The sequence below is a fragment of the Arachis stenosperma genome, chromosome 3 (assembly GCF_014773155.1).
Source record: "Arachis stenosperma cultivar V10309 chromosome 3, arast.V10309.gnm1.PFL2, whole genome shotgun sequence".
Classification (NCBI taxonomy): Eukaryota; Viridiplantae; Streptophyta; class Magnoliopsida; order Fabales; family Fabaceae; genus Arachis; species Arachis stenosperma.
The window spans coordinates 60,828,430-60,846,501 of NC_080379.1; the positions used below are offsets into that span (position 1 = coordinate 60,828,430).

The 18,072-nt window shown below is 38.1% G+C and overlaps 1 protein-coding gene across 1 annotated transcript; it reads right to left on the minus strand.

Annotated features, from left to right (window-relative positions):
- Positions 1-4,134: 4,134 nt before the first annotated feature.
- On the minus strand, positions 4,135-5,061 carry LOC130966178 (uncharacterized). The gene has a single exon (XM_057890952.1). The coding sequence runs from the start codon at positions 5,059-5,061 to the stop codon at positions 4,135-4,137; it is 927 nt and encodes a 308-aa protein (XP_057746935.1).
- Positions 5,062-18,072: the final 13,011 nt, after the last annotated feature.

The window sequence follows — 18,072 nt, forward strand, 5'->3', positions numbered from 1 at the left end:
TAAATATTATTATTATCCTCTAAAAAAATTTTAAATTATAATAAAATACTTGTCCCCATAATGATATAAGTAAAACTGTTCCTGATTTAAGCTATATTATTATTTTATATCTCACTATAAATAATTTATTTTTTTTATGTGTGTCAAGATAACTCCTGCTGGAAAAAAGAAAATAAATTTAAGAAATAATTTTAATATGTGAACAGAAAATCTGATAGAAATTTTTTACTTGAGCTAATTAAATTACATTATTAGAATGGATCTTTATCCCATAACTTATAACATTCTAAGTTAAATTCTATCTTTGAAGGTCTTTGGATAAGGTGTCATTCTTTTAGGAAGCAAATCATCTCAATCTTCATGGAAGAAAAAAGAAGAATACGCATAAAACTAAAATAAATAAGCAATTAAAAGATGGAATTGAACACATAAAAACAAGTTCGAAAAAACAAGGTTTCCATAAATATGGTCTCTAATTAAAATAGAAATGCCTAACAAAAATAACTATGACAAAAAAATTGATGCGTGAAATCTTGTGTCACTTTTACAATTTTCTTTCGGTAAGTATACCAAATTATCGTCAAATAATAACTCACAATAGAATAAGGTCGAATCCTATAGAGAACGTTTGTTGAGCAATTTTAGTCAAGTGGATAATCTAGTTGAACTAAGCATAAATGGAGTTTGATTGCAAGAAAATAAATGGCGAAAAACATAAATGACTTGAAATATAAATGACTGAAATTAAATTACAGAATAGTAAAGTGCTAGAAATTAAATTGCAAGAAGTAAATGACTAGAAATAAAAAGGGGAAGGGGTGATGAGCATAAAATTAAAGAAGCAAAATATAGAGAATGGGAAGACAAGGATGGGAAAGCTCATTGGGTTAAGGAGATATTGAATTCTCCGGATCAATTCATTCTCATCTCTTTCTCAATCATACGACTCATTGATCTCTTAGAAATTTTAAGTGATTGAACCCCAATTTCTTGGCAATTCAATTTCTCTAAACTTGAATAATGGCCCAATTCCTTGATTTAATTTCTCATAAGAAGAGATGAAGTATGGTCACTGATTATACCACACACTTTTCTAGATCAAGGTATCAGGAGGATTATATGTCACTATATCCGACCAATTTCCAATCTAGTCCAATATGAGAAAGCATTTCTAGTATGATTCTATCATTCCTCTTCCAAGGTTTAGATAGAATTCAAGTATGCTCAATTTCTCTTCTGAGACAATTGAGCAATTGGATAAGGTCCGAAAGCTTTCAAGAAAATAAAAAACAAATGAATAGAAAAAGAAAAGTAAGAACTATTATTGATTCATCAAATTATAATAGAGCTACTTCTCCTAATGAAGTGGGTTTTACTTGATCATAGCTCTGGAAAACTCAGAAGAAAAGTAAAAGTGCATGAAAGTAAACTAAGTACAAAAAAAGAAAGAAAAGTAGTGAGAGTTTCCCAAATTGGATCTCTAAATCCCCGATCGATCGATCCCCTTTGCAAGTTCAAAACTCTTCCTATTTATATTACTCTTCTGATCTTCAAGTGAGTCTTTAAGTACTTAAATGTGGGTCATTGGCCTTAGTTGAAGCAAGTTAGCAAACTCTTAGGCCCCTCTCAGCTTTCTCGAAGGCGTTAGTTGGAGCAGCATTGGCGTTGTTAACGCCAACACATAGCATTAGTGCTGGCGTTATTAACGCCACTTTGAATGTGCTTGGACGTTGGTGCTGGCATTGGTATGGCTAACGTTGCCACTAACGTTGCCTTTCTTCTTGATCCAGCGTTATCGCTAGTGTTAGTTGGCTAATTTTGCCACTAATGTTGCCTTTCTTCCCCTAGCCTGGCGTTATCGCTAGCGTTAGTGAGCTAACACTGCCACTAACGCTGCCTTAGTACTTCCCCAACGTTGCCCCTGGCGTTAGTGTGCCTAACGTGGCCACTAACGCTACCATCCTTCTTGGTCCATCGCTATCGCTGGCGTTAGTGTTCTAACATTGCCACTAAGCCAGAAACCTCCTTGAAGCTGGCGTTGATTCTGGCGTTAGTGTGCTAACTTGGCTACTAACGCCACCAATTCTTCCTTGGCCCACGTTGTTGCTGGCGTTAGTGTGCCTAACGTGGCCACTAAAGTTGCCTTGTTCTCTGCTTCTTCTTTGTCTATAATCAATCAAACAAGTGCATCAAAGCTTTGCTATAATAACAAGATATTGCATCATTCATTGCATCAAGTAGTTCTTACATTAATCTCATGAAAATGATTATAATTCACTATTGTTTAATGAATCAAGACATGCATAAGTAACACATCCAAATGCTTGCTTACTGATGAAGATAATGCATGAAACTAACCTAAAAATATGCTAAAAATGGCTTGTAAAACTAGCCAAGATGCCCTGACATCACAGTACCAAACTTAAATCTTGCTTGTCCCCAGGCAAGTGATAAAACATAAGAAGAATGCATGAAAACATAAAGAAGTATGAGTCCTTTTTTAGAGATATTTAATCCTGGTTTATGGGATTTCATGCATGACAACTAATGTTCATAGTCTTATTGGCTTCTATGTTTTAGCATTCTCTTAGGTATTAACTCTGCTGCTTCTATGAGACCCTTTTATACTTTGATCCTTGGTTTGAACTTTTTGTTTTCTTTTTCTCCTTGTTAGAGGCTTATTCCTTTATTGAAGCTTAGTGTTCTGTGTCAAGGCAATTCTTTATGATAAGCTTTTAGTCAATACTCCCAAACCAGTTGGTTCAAGGTGTTAGGTGTTGAAGCACCCCTTAGGACTTACTGACTCAAGCCTCTCCTCTACACATACACACCACAGGCACATGACTTGCAATTCAGTCTTTAAGACATTGGTGTCCATCACCTCTTTTGGTTGCTAAATATTTTGTAACAAGGTTGCTCTTGATAATGGACTTTTGGTTGATAATCCCGAGTTGGTTAACCCAAGTTATCAAGTGATGAAGCACTCCTCAAAACCTAATCATCCAAGCATATCCTTGAACAAAAGCATCACAGACATATATCTAAAGGGTCAAGCTATTGGTGCCTAGCTTATTCATTTCTCTCTTCTTTTTTCATTCTTTTTTTTTTCTTTTTCTTTCCTTTTGCAAGGATCTTTTATTCACAAGGGTTTCATAGAATGCATACCAAGCCATTACTTAGGAGATACTCTAACCTTCAACCTTATTTGAGAACCATTGGTTAGCATATACCACCACATAACCTTAGGGCCTTATTCATCCTCTACCAGATTGGACTTTACTCTTCTTTTTCATAACATTTTCTTTTATTGAGACTTAGGAAACAAAGCATACAATTCAAATAAGGTGGAGTGATATAGGTATTAAATTAGCAAGCCAAAATAAACATAAAAAAATAGCATGCAGAGGACTCAAATGGAAATTGACTACTAGGCCGGAAAGGCACTAAGCAACAGGGGTACAATTGCACTTCCAATTAAAACACTTTAAACTGAAGACAGTCAAGTAGCAATACAACCTCTTAGTGTCTTCTTGCTCACTCCTATTCATCATCATCTTTGGCTTTTATATCCTTCTTTTGTCTTTCCTCATGATGATGCATATTCCCTCTAAGAGATGAAATGACAGCCTGCAAGAGTATTGGAAGTTGCTTGTTCCCCAAGCACTTGAGAGATGGTTAGTATGCATGTATGCTTGTGATTTTCTGAACTTAAGTTGGTGTCTGAACACCAAACTTAGTTCCTTGCTCCTTGCTTACCTTTATATGCAGCAAATTAAATACATACAAGAAACATCATGTGCTTTTATTACGAAAACAAACTATGAACTAGAAAGTAAACAATTGTTAAGTAGTTTCTATGATTGTTTGGAGTTTGTGACTAGTCATGCTGTTTGGAGGGTTGCAATGTGTTTTAATGAAATCTGTGGTGGAACACCAAACTTAGCATCACACATTCACCCTTGAATTGTTCACTTATGACATCACTTTGGTGTGTAACACCAAACTTAACTCCTTGCAATACAGGAAAATCTACTTAATTCTTTTATTGAAACAAATAAGAAAAGAAAGTTACCTCTGGTTGGGTTGCCTCCCAATGAGCGCTTCTTTAACGTCACTAGCTTGACGGTTGTTATCTTAGCTAAGATTGTATTTCATCTTGGGACTTTCCTTCATATCCCCCAAATAATGTTTAAGCCTTTGCCCATTGACAGTGAAGGTTCTTTGTGAGCTTTCCTCTATGATCTCTATGTGTCCGTATGGTGAAACCTTGGTGATAAGGAAGGGTCCTGACCACCTTGACCTTAGCTTCCCAGGAAAGAGTTTTAACTTGGAGTTATAGATGAGAACTATTTGTCCTTCTTCGAAGCTCCTTGGTGCCAGCCTTTGATCATGCCATTTCTTTGCCTTTTCTTTGTAGATCTTAGCATTCTTATAGGCTTGGGATCTAAATTCCTCCAACTCATTTAGTTGCAGGATCCTCTTTTCTTCAGCAGCATTATTGTCAAAATTCAATAACTTAAGAGCCCAAAATGCTCTACGTTCGAGCTCCATTGGAAGATGATGACAAGCCTTTCTATACACCAATTGATATAGAGATATCTCAATTTGTGTTTTGAAAGCTGTCCTATAGGCCCATAGGACATCATCCAACTTCTTTGACCAGTATTTTCTTGAAGTCCCCACAGTTTTCTTAAGAATTTTCTTGAGCTCCCTGTTAGATATTTCTATTTGCCCACTTGTTTGGGAGTGATAAAGTGTGGCCACCTTATGCTTGACCCCATATCTTAGGAGAAGAATTTCTAATGGTCTGTTGCAGAAATGACTGCCTCCATCACTGATGAGAGCTCTGGGAACTCCAAACCTACTAAAGATGTTTTTCCTGAGGAAGTTCATAACCACCTTGTTATCGTTAGTTGGAGTAGCAATAACTTCCACCCACTTAGAGACGTAGTCCACTGCCACTAGAATATATTTATTTGAGTATGAGGTTGGAAATGGCCCTATGAAGTCAATTCTCCATACGTTAAATAATTCAAGTTCTAAGATGAAGTTTTGTGGCATTTAATTCCTTTTTGGCAGGTTTCCAACTCTTTGACACTCATTGCATTTCTTCACTAGTTCTTTTGCTTCCTTGAAGATGGTGGGCCAAAAGAACCCATATTGCAGCATCTTTGTTGCAGTTCTTTCTCCTCCAAAGTGGCCTTCACAGTTGGAGTTGTGACAATTCCGCAATACTTCTTGTCCTTCTTCATGTGAGATGCACCTTCTAAGTATTCCATCAGGAAATTTCTTGAAAAGGTAGGGTTCATCCCATATAAAATACTTGGCATCATTAATCAGCTTTCTCTTTTGATGTTTGTTGACTTTAGAAGGTAACTCCCCAGTGGCTTTGAAGTTGGTAATGTCAGCGAACCAGGGTGCTTTCTGAATCAACATCAATTGTTCATCCGAGAAGCATTCATTCACACAAAAAGTGTATGCTTCCTCCTTCTCACATGGGATTCTTGACAGGTGATATGCTACTTTGTTCTCCCCTCCTTTCCTATCTTTAATCTCAATGTTAAACTCTTGAAGTAGGAGTATCCACCTTATCAATCTTGGCTTCGATTCTTGCTTAGTTAACAAGTATTTTAGTGCTGCATGATCAGTAAAAACAGTCACTTTAAAACCAATAAGATATGATCTAAACTTATCAAAAGTAAACACTATAGCCAATAATTCTTTCTCAGTGGTGGTGTAGTTCTTTTGAGCTTCATTGAGGACCTTGCTAGTATAGTATATGACATGCACTAGCTTGTCTTTCCTCTGTCCCAACACTGTCCTAATAGAAAATCTAATGCATCACACATCAGCTCAAAAGGTAAATCCCAATTAGGTAGAGCTATGATGGGTGCAGAGGAAAGTTTTCTTTTGAGATCCTCAAAAGCAAGCATGCACTCTTAATAAAAAACAAAAGGTACATTAGAGACAAGTAAGTTACTCAAAGGTTTAGCAATTTTTGAAAAGTCTCTAATGAACCTTCTATAGAAACTAGCATGTCCCATAAAGCTCCTAATTGCTTTAACATTATTAGGTGGAGATAATCTCTCAATTACTTTCACTTTGGCTCTATCCACCTCTATGCCTTTATTAGAGATTTTGTGACCAAGAATTATTCCTTCAATTACCATAAAATGACATTTTTCCCAATTCAAAACCAGGTTAGTCTCTTAGCATCTCTTTAGCACCAAGGCAAGATAGTGCAAACAACTAGGAAAAGAATTTTTGAACACTGAAAAATGATCCATAAACACCTCAATAAATTTTTCAATTATATCTGAAAAGGTAGATAGCATGCATCTTTGGAAAGTGGCAGGTGTATTGCACAATCCAAAGGGCATGCGTCTATAGGCGAAAACACCATATAAGCAAGTAAATTATACTTTCTCTTGGTCCTTGGGGTCAACTACAATCTGATTGTAGCCTAAATAGCCATCCAGGAAGCAATAGTATTCATGCCCGGCAAGTCTCTCCAACATCTGGTCCATGAAAGGGAGTGGAAAGTGGTACTTTCTTGTAGCTTCATTGAGCTTTCTGTAGTCAATTCACATCCGTCATCCTGTGACAGTTCTTGTAGGGATAAGCTCCCATTGTGATCCCTCCTTTCTTGGGCACTACTTACACGGGGCTTACCCAAGGGCTGTCTGAAATGAGGTAGATAACACCTACTTGCCATAGTTTCAACACCTCCTTTTGTACCACCTCTTTCATGGCTGGGTTCAATCTCCTTCGTGGTTGAATGGAGGGTTTGGCATCATTTTCTAAGAGGATCTTATGTATACACATGGAAGGGTTTATCCCCTTCAAATCTACAAGGGTCTATCCAATAGCATTCCTATGCTTTTGTAGCACTTCAATCAACTCCTTCTCTTGCTCTTCACTTAGGGTGGAATTGATGATCACTGGGTAAGTCTCATTACTCCCCAAGTAAAGCATACTTGAGAGTGGGGGGGGGTAATGTTTTCAGTTTCAGTCTGGGTGCTTCCTTTTCTTCCTTTTTCTCTTCCAACATGATTGGGTTGACCATGTTTGTTGGTGGATTGGTGGAGTCTCACTGCTTGCTTGTTGATCTTCTTCTACTACCTCTTCAAGCTCCTCTAGGACTTCTTGTACAGAGGACTCAATTGCATCTAACATCATGCATTCTCCAAGTGGTTCCTTTGGGTAACTTATGGCCTTGAATACATTAAACAACATTTTCTCATCATGTAGTCTAAATACCAGTTCTCCTTTTTGGACATCAATGATCGCTCTGGCTGTTGCTAAGAACAGTCTTCCCAAAATGATTGAAGCTTTGGCCTCTTCCTCCATATCAAACACTACAAAATCTACTGGAAATATGAAATTCTCCACCTTTACTAGCAAGTCCTCCACTATCCCATGAGAAAACTTGAAAGATCTATCTGCCAATTGAAGTGCCATTCTTGTTAGTTTAGCTTTCTCAATCCTCATTTTCTTCATCATTGCTAAGGATATCAAGTTAATGCTAGCTCCCAGGTCACACAAAGCTTTTTTCACAGTGATGTTCCCTATAACTCAAGGGATTTAGAAGCTCCCAGGGTCCTTCAACTTTTGAGGTAGCTTTGTTGAATGATAGCACTGCACTCCTCTATTAACACCACTGTTTCATTATTTCTCCAATCCCTCTTTTTGGTCACTGATTCCTTCAGAAACTTAGCGTAAAGAGGAATCTGTTCTAGTGCTTTAGCAAAAAGGATGTTAATTTGGAGTTTCTTGAAGATCTCAAAGAATCTGGAGAATTAGGCATCCTTTCCATCCTTCCTTAATCTTTGGGGGTAGGAGGCTTTTGGGATGTAAGGTTTCAGAACCTCTTTTTCCTTGGGTGGTTTGGAGATAGGTGCTTCCTCTTCTTCTTTATGCCTTGGGCTTTCATCAACTTCCTTTTCTTGTGTTTCCTTTGAGACTTTCTTCACTACCTTTTCACTCCTTAGTGTAATTGCTTTGCATTCTTCCCTTGGATTAGCCATAATATCACTAGGAAAGTTGTGGGTAGGCATGGGGATTTTCTTGGAAAGATATTCAACTTGTGTCTCAAGCTTTTTAATGGCAATTCCCTGATTTTGTATATTGGATCTTACTTCCTCCTTGAAAGTCTTCATGTCCTTAGACTCCTCCAAAAGCTTCCCCATTAGATTCTCTATTCTTGAGAGCTTATCCTCAGAGGGATGATGTGATATTGGGTTGGAAATCGGAGGTTAAGAATGGCCATTCTGTGCTTGATAGTGAGGTTGGAAGGAAGTGTTATGTGGGGCTTGATATGGTCTTTGGTTGGAGAATTGATGGTTTGGATTGTTGTAGTATTTGGAGTTTTATGGTCTGTGATCTTGGGTTTGGTTTTGCTGGCCTCCCCACCCAATGTTTGGGTGGTTCTTCCATCCAGGATTGTAAGTTTTAGAATGAGGATCATAGGGCTGTCTGGATGGATTGCCTATATAATTTGCTTGCTCCCAGTCACATTCTTCCTCTGTGCTACTGATGAGCGGATAATTTATACGCTTTTTGACATTGTTTTTAGGTAGTTTTTAGTAAGTTCAAGCTACTTTTAGGGATGTTTTCATTAGTTTTTATGTTAAATTCACATTTCTGGACTTTACTATGAGTTTGTGTGTTTTTCTGTAATTTCAGGTAATTTCTGGCTAAAATTGAGGGACTTGAGCAAAACTCTGAAAAAGGCTGACAAAAGGGACTGCTGATGCTGTTAGAATCTGACCTCCCTGCACTCAAAATGAATTTTCTGGAGCTGCAGAACTCCAAATGGCGCGCTCTCAACGGTGTTGGAAAGTAGACATCCAGAGCTTTCCAGCAATATATAATAGTCCATACTTTGTTCAGACATTGACGACGTAACTTGGCGTTGAACTCCAAGTACATGCTGCTGTCTGGAGTTAAACGCCAGAAACACGTCATGATCCGGAGTTGAACGCCCAAAACACGTTATAACTCGGCGTTCAACTCCAAGAAAAGCCTCAGCTCGTGGATAGATCAAGATCAGCCCAAGCATACACCAAGTGGGCCCCGGAAGTGGATTTATGCATCAATTACTTACTCATGTAAACCCTAGTAGCTAGTCTAGTATATATAGGACATTTAACTATTGTATTAGACGTCTTTTGACCACGTTTCATCTTTGGTCTCAGTTTTGTTTTATTCTTCATCTTAGGAGGCCATCGAGCACGTTTTAGGGGGCTGGCCATTCGGCCATGCCTGAACCTTTCACTTATGTATTTTCAACGGTGGTTTCTGCACACCATAGATTAAGGGTGTGAAGCTCTGCTGTACCTCAAGTTTCAATACAATTACTATTACTTTCTATTCAATTCTCTTTTATTCTTATTCCAAGATATACGTTGCACAACACTTTGATGAATGTGATGATCCATGACACTCATCATCATTCTCACCTATGAATGCGCGTGATTGACAACCACTTCTGTTCTACCTTAGGCCGGGCGCATATCTCTTAGATTCCCCAACAGAATCTTTTTGGTATAAGCTAGAATTGATGGTGGCATTCATGAGAATTCGGAAGGTCTAAACCTTGTCTGTGGTATTCCGAGTAGGATTCCGGGATTGAATGACTGTGACGAGCTTCAAACTCCTGAAGGCTGGGCATTAGTGACAGACGCAAAAGAATCAAGGGATTCTATTCCAACCTGATTGAGAACCGATAGATGATTAGCCGTGCTGTGACAGAGCATAGGACCATTTTCACTGAGAGGATGGGATGTATCCATTGACAACGGTGATGCCCTACATACAGCTTGCCATGGAAAGGAGTAAGAAGGATTGGGTGAAAGCAATGAGAAAGTAGAGATTTAAGAGGAGCACATCATCTCCATACACTTATCTGAAATTCCCACTATTAATTTACATAAGTATTTCTATCCCTTTTATTTTCTTTTTATTATTAAAAATTTTTCAAAAATATGTTCTTGATGTTCATCATGATCTTCAAAGTGTTCTTGGTGTTCATCTTGACATTCATAGTGTTCTTGCATGCATTCCTTGTTTTGATCCAAAAAGAAAAGAGAAAAACACAATTATGACGTTTTAATTTTAATTGTTTTTCTCTTTCATCATTAAAAATTCAAAAATAAAAAAAATATCTTTTCCTTATTTTTCTCATAATTTTCGAAAATTTGAGTTGACTTAGTCAAAAAATTTTTAAAATTAGTTGTTTCTTACAAGTCAAGTCAAATTTTCAATTTTAAAAGTCTTATCTTTTCAAAATCTTTTTCAAAAACTATATCTTTTTCATTTTTTTTATTTTTCGAAAATTTCAAAAATATTTTTCAACATATTTTCAAAATCTTTTTTTTCTTATCTTTATATCAAATTTTTGAAAATTCACTAATGATTAATGTGATTGATTCAAAAATTTGAAGTTTGTTACTTTCTTGTTAAGAAAGGTTCAATCTTTAAGTTTTAGAATCTTATCTTGTAATTTCTTGTTAGTGAAGTAAGTCATTTCAAATTTTTAAATTAAATCTTTTTATCTTTTATCATATCTTTTTCAAAAATTTTATCTTTTTCAAAATTTGATTTCAAAATATCTTATTTAACTTCTTATCTTCTTATCTTTTTAAATTTTGATTTCAAATCTTTTTCAATCAACTAACTAACTTTTTGTTTGTTTCTTATCTTTTTCAAAACCACCTAACTACTTTTCCCTCTCTAATTTTCGAAAATATCTCACCTCTTTTTCAAAAATTCTTTTTGTTCTAAATTTTAATTTTAATTATATCTTATATTTAATTTTCGAAAATTACTAACCTCTTTTCCAAAATTATTTTCGAAATTCTCCCTCTCTTTTCTTATTCTATTTAATTATTTAATTACTAACACTTCTCTTCACCTCTCTCCATCTAAATATACGAACCCACTCTTCTACATTCTTCCCCCCTTTCTTTTTCTACTAACATAAAGGAATCTCTATATTGTGACATAGAGGATTCCTCTTCTTTTCTTGTTTTCTTCTCTTTCATATGAGCAGGAACAGGGAAAAAGGCACTCTTGTTGAAATTGATCCTGAACCTGAAAGGACTCTGAAAAGGAAATTAAGAGAAACTAAATTACAACAATCCAGAAACAACCTTTCAGAAATTTTCGAACAAGAGAAGGAGATGGCAGCCGAAAATAATAATAATTCAAGGAGAATGCTTGGTGACTTCACAAAGCCAACGTCCAAATTTGATGGAAGAAGCATCTCCATTCCTGCCATTGGAGCCAATAACTTTGAGCTTAAGCCTCAGCTAGTTGCCTTAATGCAACAAAACTGCAAGTTTTATGGACTTCCATCTGAAGATCCTTATCAGTTTTTAACTGAGTTCTTACAGATCTGTGAGACTGTAAAGACGAATGGAGTTGATCCTGAAGTCTACAAACTCATGCTTTTCCCTTTTGCTGTAAGAGACAGAGCTAGAATATGGTTGGATTCACAACCTAAGGATAGCCTGGACTCCTGGGATAAGCTGGTCACAGCCTTCTTGGATAAATTCTTTCCTCCTCAAAAGCTGAGCAAGCTGAGAGTGGATGTTCAAACCTTCAAACAAAAAGATGGTGAATCCCTCTATGAAGCTTGGAAAAGATACAAGCAGCTGACCAAAAGATGTCCATCTGACATGTTTTCAGAATGGACCATATTAGATATATTCTATTATGGTCTATCTGAATTTTCGAAAATATCATTGGATCATTCTGCAGGTGGATCTATTCACCTAAAGAAAATGCCTGAAGAAGCTCAAGAACTCATTGATATGGTTGCAAATAACCAGTTCATGTACACTTCTGAGAGGAATTTTGTGAATAGTGGGATACCTCAGAAGAAAGGAGTTCTTGAAATTGATGCTCTGAATGCCATATTGGCTCAGAACAAAGTGTTGACTCAACAGGTCAACATGATCTCTCAAAATCTGAATGGATGGCAACATGCATCCAACAGTACTAAAGAGGCAGCTTCTGAAGAAGCTTATGATCCTGAGAACCCTGCCATGGCAGAGGTTAATTACATGGGTGAACCTTATGGAAACACCTATAACTCATCATGGAGAAATCATCCAAATTTCTCATGGAAGGATCAACAAAAGCCTCAACAAGGCTTTAACATTGGTGGATGCAATAGGCTGAGCAATAGCAAGCCTTTTCCATCATCTTCTCAGCAACAGACAGAGAATTCTGAACAAAACACTTCTAATTTAGCCAATCTAGTCTCTGATCTGTCAAAAGTCACTTTCAGTTTCATGAGTGAAACAAGATCCTCCATCAGAAATCTGGAGGCACAAGTAGGCCAGCTGAGTAAGAAAGTCATTGAAACTCCTCCCAGTATTCTCCCAAGCAATACAGAAGAGAATTCAAAAGGAGAGTGCAAGGCCATTGATATAATCAATATGGCCGAATGCACAAGGGAGGAGGAGGACAAAAATCCTAGTGAGGAAGACCTCCTGGGATGTCCCTCAAGCAAGAAGGAGATTCCTATTAAGGATCCAAGGGAATCTGAGGCTCATATAGAGACCATAGAGATTCCATTAAATCTCCTTCTGCCATTCATGAGCTCTGAAGACTATTCTTCCTCTGAAGAGGATGAAGATCTGACTGGAGAGCAAGTTGCTCAATATTTAGGAGCTATCATGAAGCTGAATGCCAAGTTGTTTGGTAATGAGACTTGGAAAAGTGAACCTCCTTTGCTCATTAGTGAACTAGATACCTGGATTCAGCAAATTTTACCTCAAAAGAGACAAGATCCTGGCAAGTTCTTAATACCTTGTACCATAGGCACCATGACCTTTGAAAAAGCTCTATGTGATCTGGGGTCAGGGATAAATCTTATGCCACTCTCTGTAATGGAGAAGCTAGGGATCGTTGAGGTACAACCTGCCTTGTTCTCATTACAATTGGCAGACAAGTCCTTGAGACAAGCTTATGGAATAGTAGAGGACGTGTTAGTAAAGGTTGAAGGCCTTTACATCCCTGCTGATTTCATAATCTTAGACACTAGGAAGGAAGAGGATGAATGCATCATCCTTGGAAGACCTTTACTAGCCACAGTAGGAGCTGTGATAGATGTCAACAGAGGTGAATTAGTCCTTCAATTGAATGGGGACTACCTTGTGTTTAAGGCACATGGCCATCCCTCTGTGACAAAAGAGAGTAAGCATGAAGAACTTCTCTCAGTTTAGAGTCAAGAAGAGCCCCCACAGTCAAACTCTAAGTTTGGTGTTGGGAGGCCACAACCAAACTCTAAGTTTGGTGTTAAGACCCCATATCCAAACTCTAAGTTTGGTGTTGGGACTATACAACATTGACCTGATCACCTTGTGGCTCCATGAGAGCCACTGTCAAGCTATTGACATTAAAGAAGCGCTTGTTGGGAGGCAACCCAATTTTATTTATCTAATTTTTATTTTATTTTATTTTATTTTTATTTGTGTTTTATTAGGTACATGATCATGAGGAGTCACAAAAAAAAATATAAAAATTAAAAACAGAATCAAAAACAGCAGAAGAAAAATCACACCCTGGAGGAAGCACAGGCTGGCGTTCAACGCCAGTAAGAAGCATCTGGCTAGCGTTCAACGCCAGAACAGAGCATGAATCTGGCGCTGAACGCCAGAAACAAGCAACATTCTGGCGCTGAACGCCAGGAATGTGCCTAGAGGAAAAGCTGGCGCTGAACGCCAGTAACAAGCATGAAACTGGCGTTCAACGCCAGAAACATGCTTTACATGGGCGTTGAACACCCAGAACGTGCACCACTCGGCGTTTAAACGCCAGAATGGTGTGCAAAGGCATTTTACATGCCTATTTGGTGCTGGGATGAAATTCCTTGACACCTTAGGATCTGTGGACCCCACAGGATCACTTCAGGATCTGTGGACCCCACAGGATCCCCACCTACTATATTCCCACCTTACCTCCTAATCCTATTTTCACTCTTCCCCATGTCACACTTCCCAAAAACCCTTCACCAATCACCTCAATCTCTCTTCCCAATTACCCCCTTCACCACTCACATCCATCCACTCTTCCCCATAAACCCCACCTACCTTCAAAATTCAAAAATATTTTCCCACCCAATCCCACCCTAAATGGCCGAACCTACCTTCTCCCCTCTCCCTATATATACCCTTCCATTCTACTTCATTTTCACACAACACTACCCCCTCTACTATACCTTGGCCGAATCCATCTCCCCTCACTCTCCTCCATTTTCTTCTTCTTCTCTTCTTTCTTCTCTTGCTCGAGGGCGAGCAATATTTTAAGTTTGGTGTGGTAAAAGCATAAGCTTTTTTTTTGTTTACCATCAAAGGCACCTAAGGCCGGATAATCCTCTAGAAAAGGAAAGGGGAAGACAAAAGCTTCCACCTCCGAGTTATGGGAGATGGAAAGATTCATCTCCAAGAGCCATCAAGACCACTTCTATGATGTTGTGGCAAAGAAGAAGGTGATCCATGAGGTCCCTTTCAAGCTCAAGAAAAATGAGTATCCGGAGATCCGACATGAAATCTGAAGAAGAAGTTGGGAAGTCCTAACCAATCCTATGCAACAAGTCGGAATCTTAATGGTTCAAGAGTTCTATGCCAATGCATGGATCACTAGGAACCATGATCAAAGTATGAACCCGAGTCCAAAGAATTATCTCACAATGGTTCGGGGGAAATACTTAGATTTTAGTCCGGAAAATGTGAGGTTGGCGTTCCACTTGCCCATGATGCAAGGAGATGAACGCCCCTACACTAGAAGGGTCAACTTTAATCAAAGGTTGGACCAAGTCCTAATGGACATATGTGTGGAAGGAGCTCAATGGAAGAGAGACTCCAAAGGCAAGCCAGTCCAACTAAGAAGACTGGACCTCAAGCCTGTAGCTAGAGGATGGTTGGAGTTCATTCAACGCTCCATCATTCCCACTAGCAACCGATCTGAAGTTACTGTGGATCGGGCCATCATGATTCATAGCATCATGATTGGAGAGGAAGTAGAAGTTCATGAAGTCATCTCCAATGAATTCTACAAAATAGCCGAAAAGCCCTCCACCATGGCAAGGCTAGCTTTTCCTCACCTTATTTGCCATCTATGTTACTCAGCTGGAGTTATCATAGAAGGAGATATCTCCATTAAAGAGGATAAGCCCATCACTAAGAAGAGGATGGAGCAAGCAAGAGAGACCCTTCAGGTTCTCAAGAGATGCATGAGGAAGCTCATCATCAAGAAATCCCTGAGATACCTCAAGGGATGCACTTTCCCCCCAACAACTATTGGAAACAACTCAACACTTCCTTAGAAGATTTGAGCCACAATGTGGAACAATTAAGGGTGGAACATCATGAGCACTCCATCATTCTCCAAGAAATAAGAGAAGATCAAAGAGCAATGAGGGAGGAGCAACAAAGGCAAGGAAGGGACATAGAAGAGCTTAAGGACATTGTTGGTCCTTCAAGAAGAAGACGCCACTAAAGGTGGATTCATTCCTTGTTCTTATTTCTTTCTGCTTTTTGTTTTTTTTTATGTTGAGTTTATCTATGTTTTGTGTCTCTACTTCATGATCATTAGTATGTAGTAACTATGTCTTAAAGTTATGAATAAATTCCATGAATCCTTCACCTCTCTTAAATGAAATATGTTTTAATTCAAAAAAACAAGAAGTACATAAATTTCGAAAATTGTCCTTGAATTTAATTTAATTATATTGATGTGGTGACAATACATTTTATTTTCTGAATGAATGATTGAACAGTGCATAATTTTGATCTTGTTGTTTATGAATGTTAAAACTGTTGGCTCTTGAAAGAATGATGAACAAAGAAAAATGTTATTGATGATCTGAAAAATCATGAAATTGATTCTTGAAGCAAGAAAAAGCAGTGAAAAAGAAGAAGCTTGCGAAAAAAAATGGCAAAAAAAAAAATAGAAAGAAAAAGAAAAAGCAAGCAGAAAAAGCCAATAGCCCTTAAAACCAAAAGGCAAGGGTAAAAAGGATCCAAGGCTTTGAGCATCAATGGATAGGAGGGCCCAAGGAAATAAAATCCAGGCCTAAGCGGCTAAATCAAACTGTCCCTAACCATGTGCTTGTGTCATGAAGGTCCAAGTGAAAAGCTTGAGACTGAATGGTTAAAGTCGTGATCCAAAGCAAAAAGAGTGTGCTTAAGAGCTCTGGACACCTCTAACTGGGGACTTTAGCAAAGCTGAGTCACAATCTGAAAAGGTTCACCCAGTTATGTGTCTGTGGCATTTATGTATCCGGTGGTAATATTGGAAAACAAAATGCTTAGGGCCACGGCCAAGACTCATAAGCAGCTGTGTTCAAGAATCAACATGCTTAACTAGGAAAGTCAATAACACTATCCAAAATTCTAAGTTCCTAAGAGAAGCCAATCATTCTAAACTTCAAAGAAAAAAGTGAGATGCCAAAACTATTCAGAAGCAAAAAGCTACAAGTCCCGCTCATCTAATTATAATTAATATTCATTGATATTCTGGAATTTATAGTATATTCTCTTCTTTTTATCCTATTTGATTTTCAGTTGCTTGGGGACAAGCAACAATTTAAGTTTGGTGTTGTGATGAACGGATAATTTATACACTTTTTGGCATTGTTTTTAGGTAGTTTTTAGTAAGTTCAAGCTACTTTTAGGGATGTTTTCATTAGTTTTTATGTTAAATTTACATTTCTGGACTTTACTATGAGTTTGTGTGTTTTTCTGTGATTTCAGGTAATTTCTGGCTGAAATTGAGGGACTTGAGCAAAACTCTGAAAAAGGCTGACAAAAGGGACTGCTGATGCTGTTGGAATCTGACCTCCCTGCACTCAAAATGGATTTTCTGGAGCTACAGAACTCTAAATGGTGCTCTCTCAACGGCGTTGGAAATTAGACATCTAGAGCTTTCCAGCAATATATAATAGTCCATACTTTGTTCGGAAATTGACGACGTAACTTGGCGTTGAACGCCAAGTACATGCTGCTGTCTGGAGTTAAACGCCAAAAACACGTCATGATCCGGAGTTGAACGCCCAAAACACGTTATAACTCGGCGTTCAACTCCAAGAAAAGCCTCAGCTCGTGGATAGATCAATCTCAGCCCAAGCATACACCAATTGGGCCCCGGAAGTGGATTTATGCATCAATTACTTACTCATGTAAACCCTAGTAGCTAGTCTAGTATATATAGGACATTTAACTATTGTATTAGACGTCTTTTGACCACGTTTCATCTTTGGTCTCAGTTTTGTTTTATTCTTCATCTTAGGAGGCCATCGAGCACGTTTTAGGGGGCTGGCCATTCGGCCATGCCTGAACCTTTCACTTATGTATTTTCAACGGTGGAGTTTCTGCACACCATAGATTAAGGGTGTGGAGCTCTGCTGTACCTCAAGTTTCAATACAATTACTATTACTTTCTATTCAATTCTCTTTTATTCTTATTCCAAGATATACGTTGCACAACACTTTGATGAATGTGATGATCCGTGACACTCATCATCATTCTCACCTATGAACGCGCGTGATTGACAACCACTTCTGTTCTACCTTAGGCCGGGCGCATATCTCTTAGATTCCCCAACAGAATCTTCGTGGTATAAGCTAGAATTGATGGCGGCATTCATGAGAATCCGGAAGGTCTAAACCTTGTCTGTGGTATTCCGAGTAGGATTCCGGGATTGAATGACTGTGACGAGCTTCAAACTCCTGAAGGCTGGGCGTTAGTAACAGACGCAAAAGAATCAAGGGATTCTATTCCAACCTGATTGAGAACCGACAGATGATTAGCCGTGCTGTGACAGAGCATAGGACCATTTTCACTGAGAGGATGGGATGTAGCCATTGACAACGGTGATGCCCTACATACAGCTTGCCATGGAAAGGAGTAAGAAGGATTGGATGAAAGCAATAAGAAAATAGAGATCCGAGAGGAGCACATCATCTTCACACGCCTATCTGAAATTCCCACTATTGATTTACATAAGTATTTCTATCCCTTTTTATTTTCTATTTATTATTAATTTTCGAAACCCATAAC

Coding starts and splice junctions, on each gene's coding strand:
- LOC130966178 (XM_057890952.1), bottom strand. CDS start 5,061: ATGCCACAAAACTTCATCTTAGAACTTGAATTATTTAACGTATGGAGA.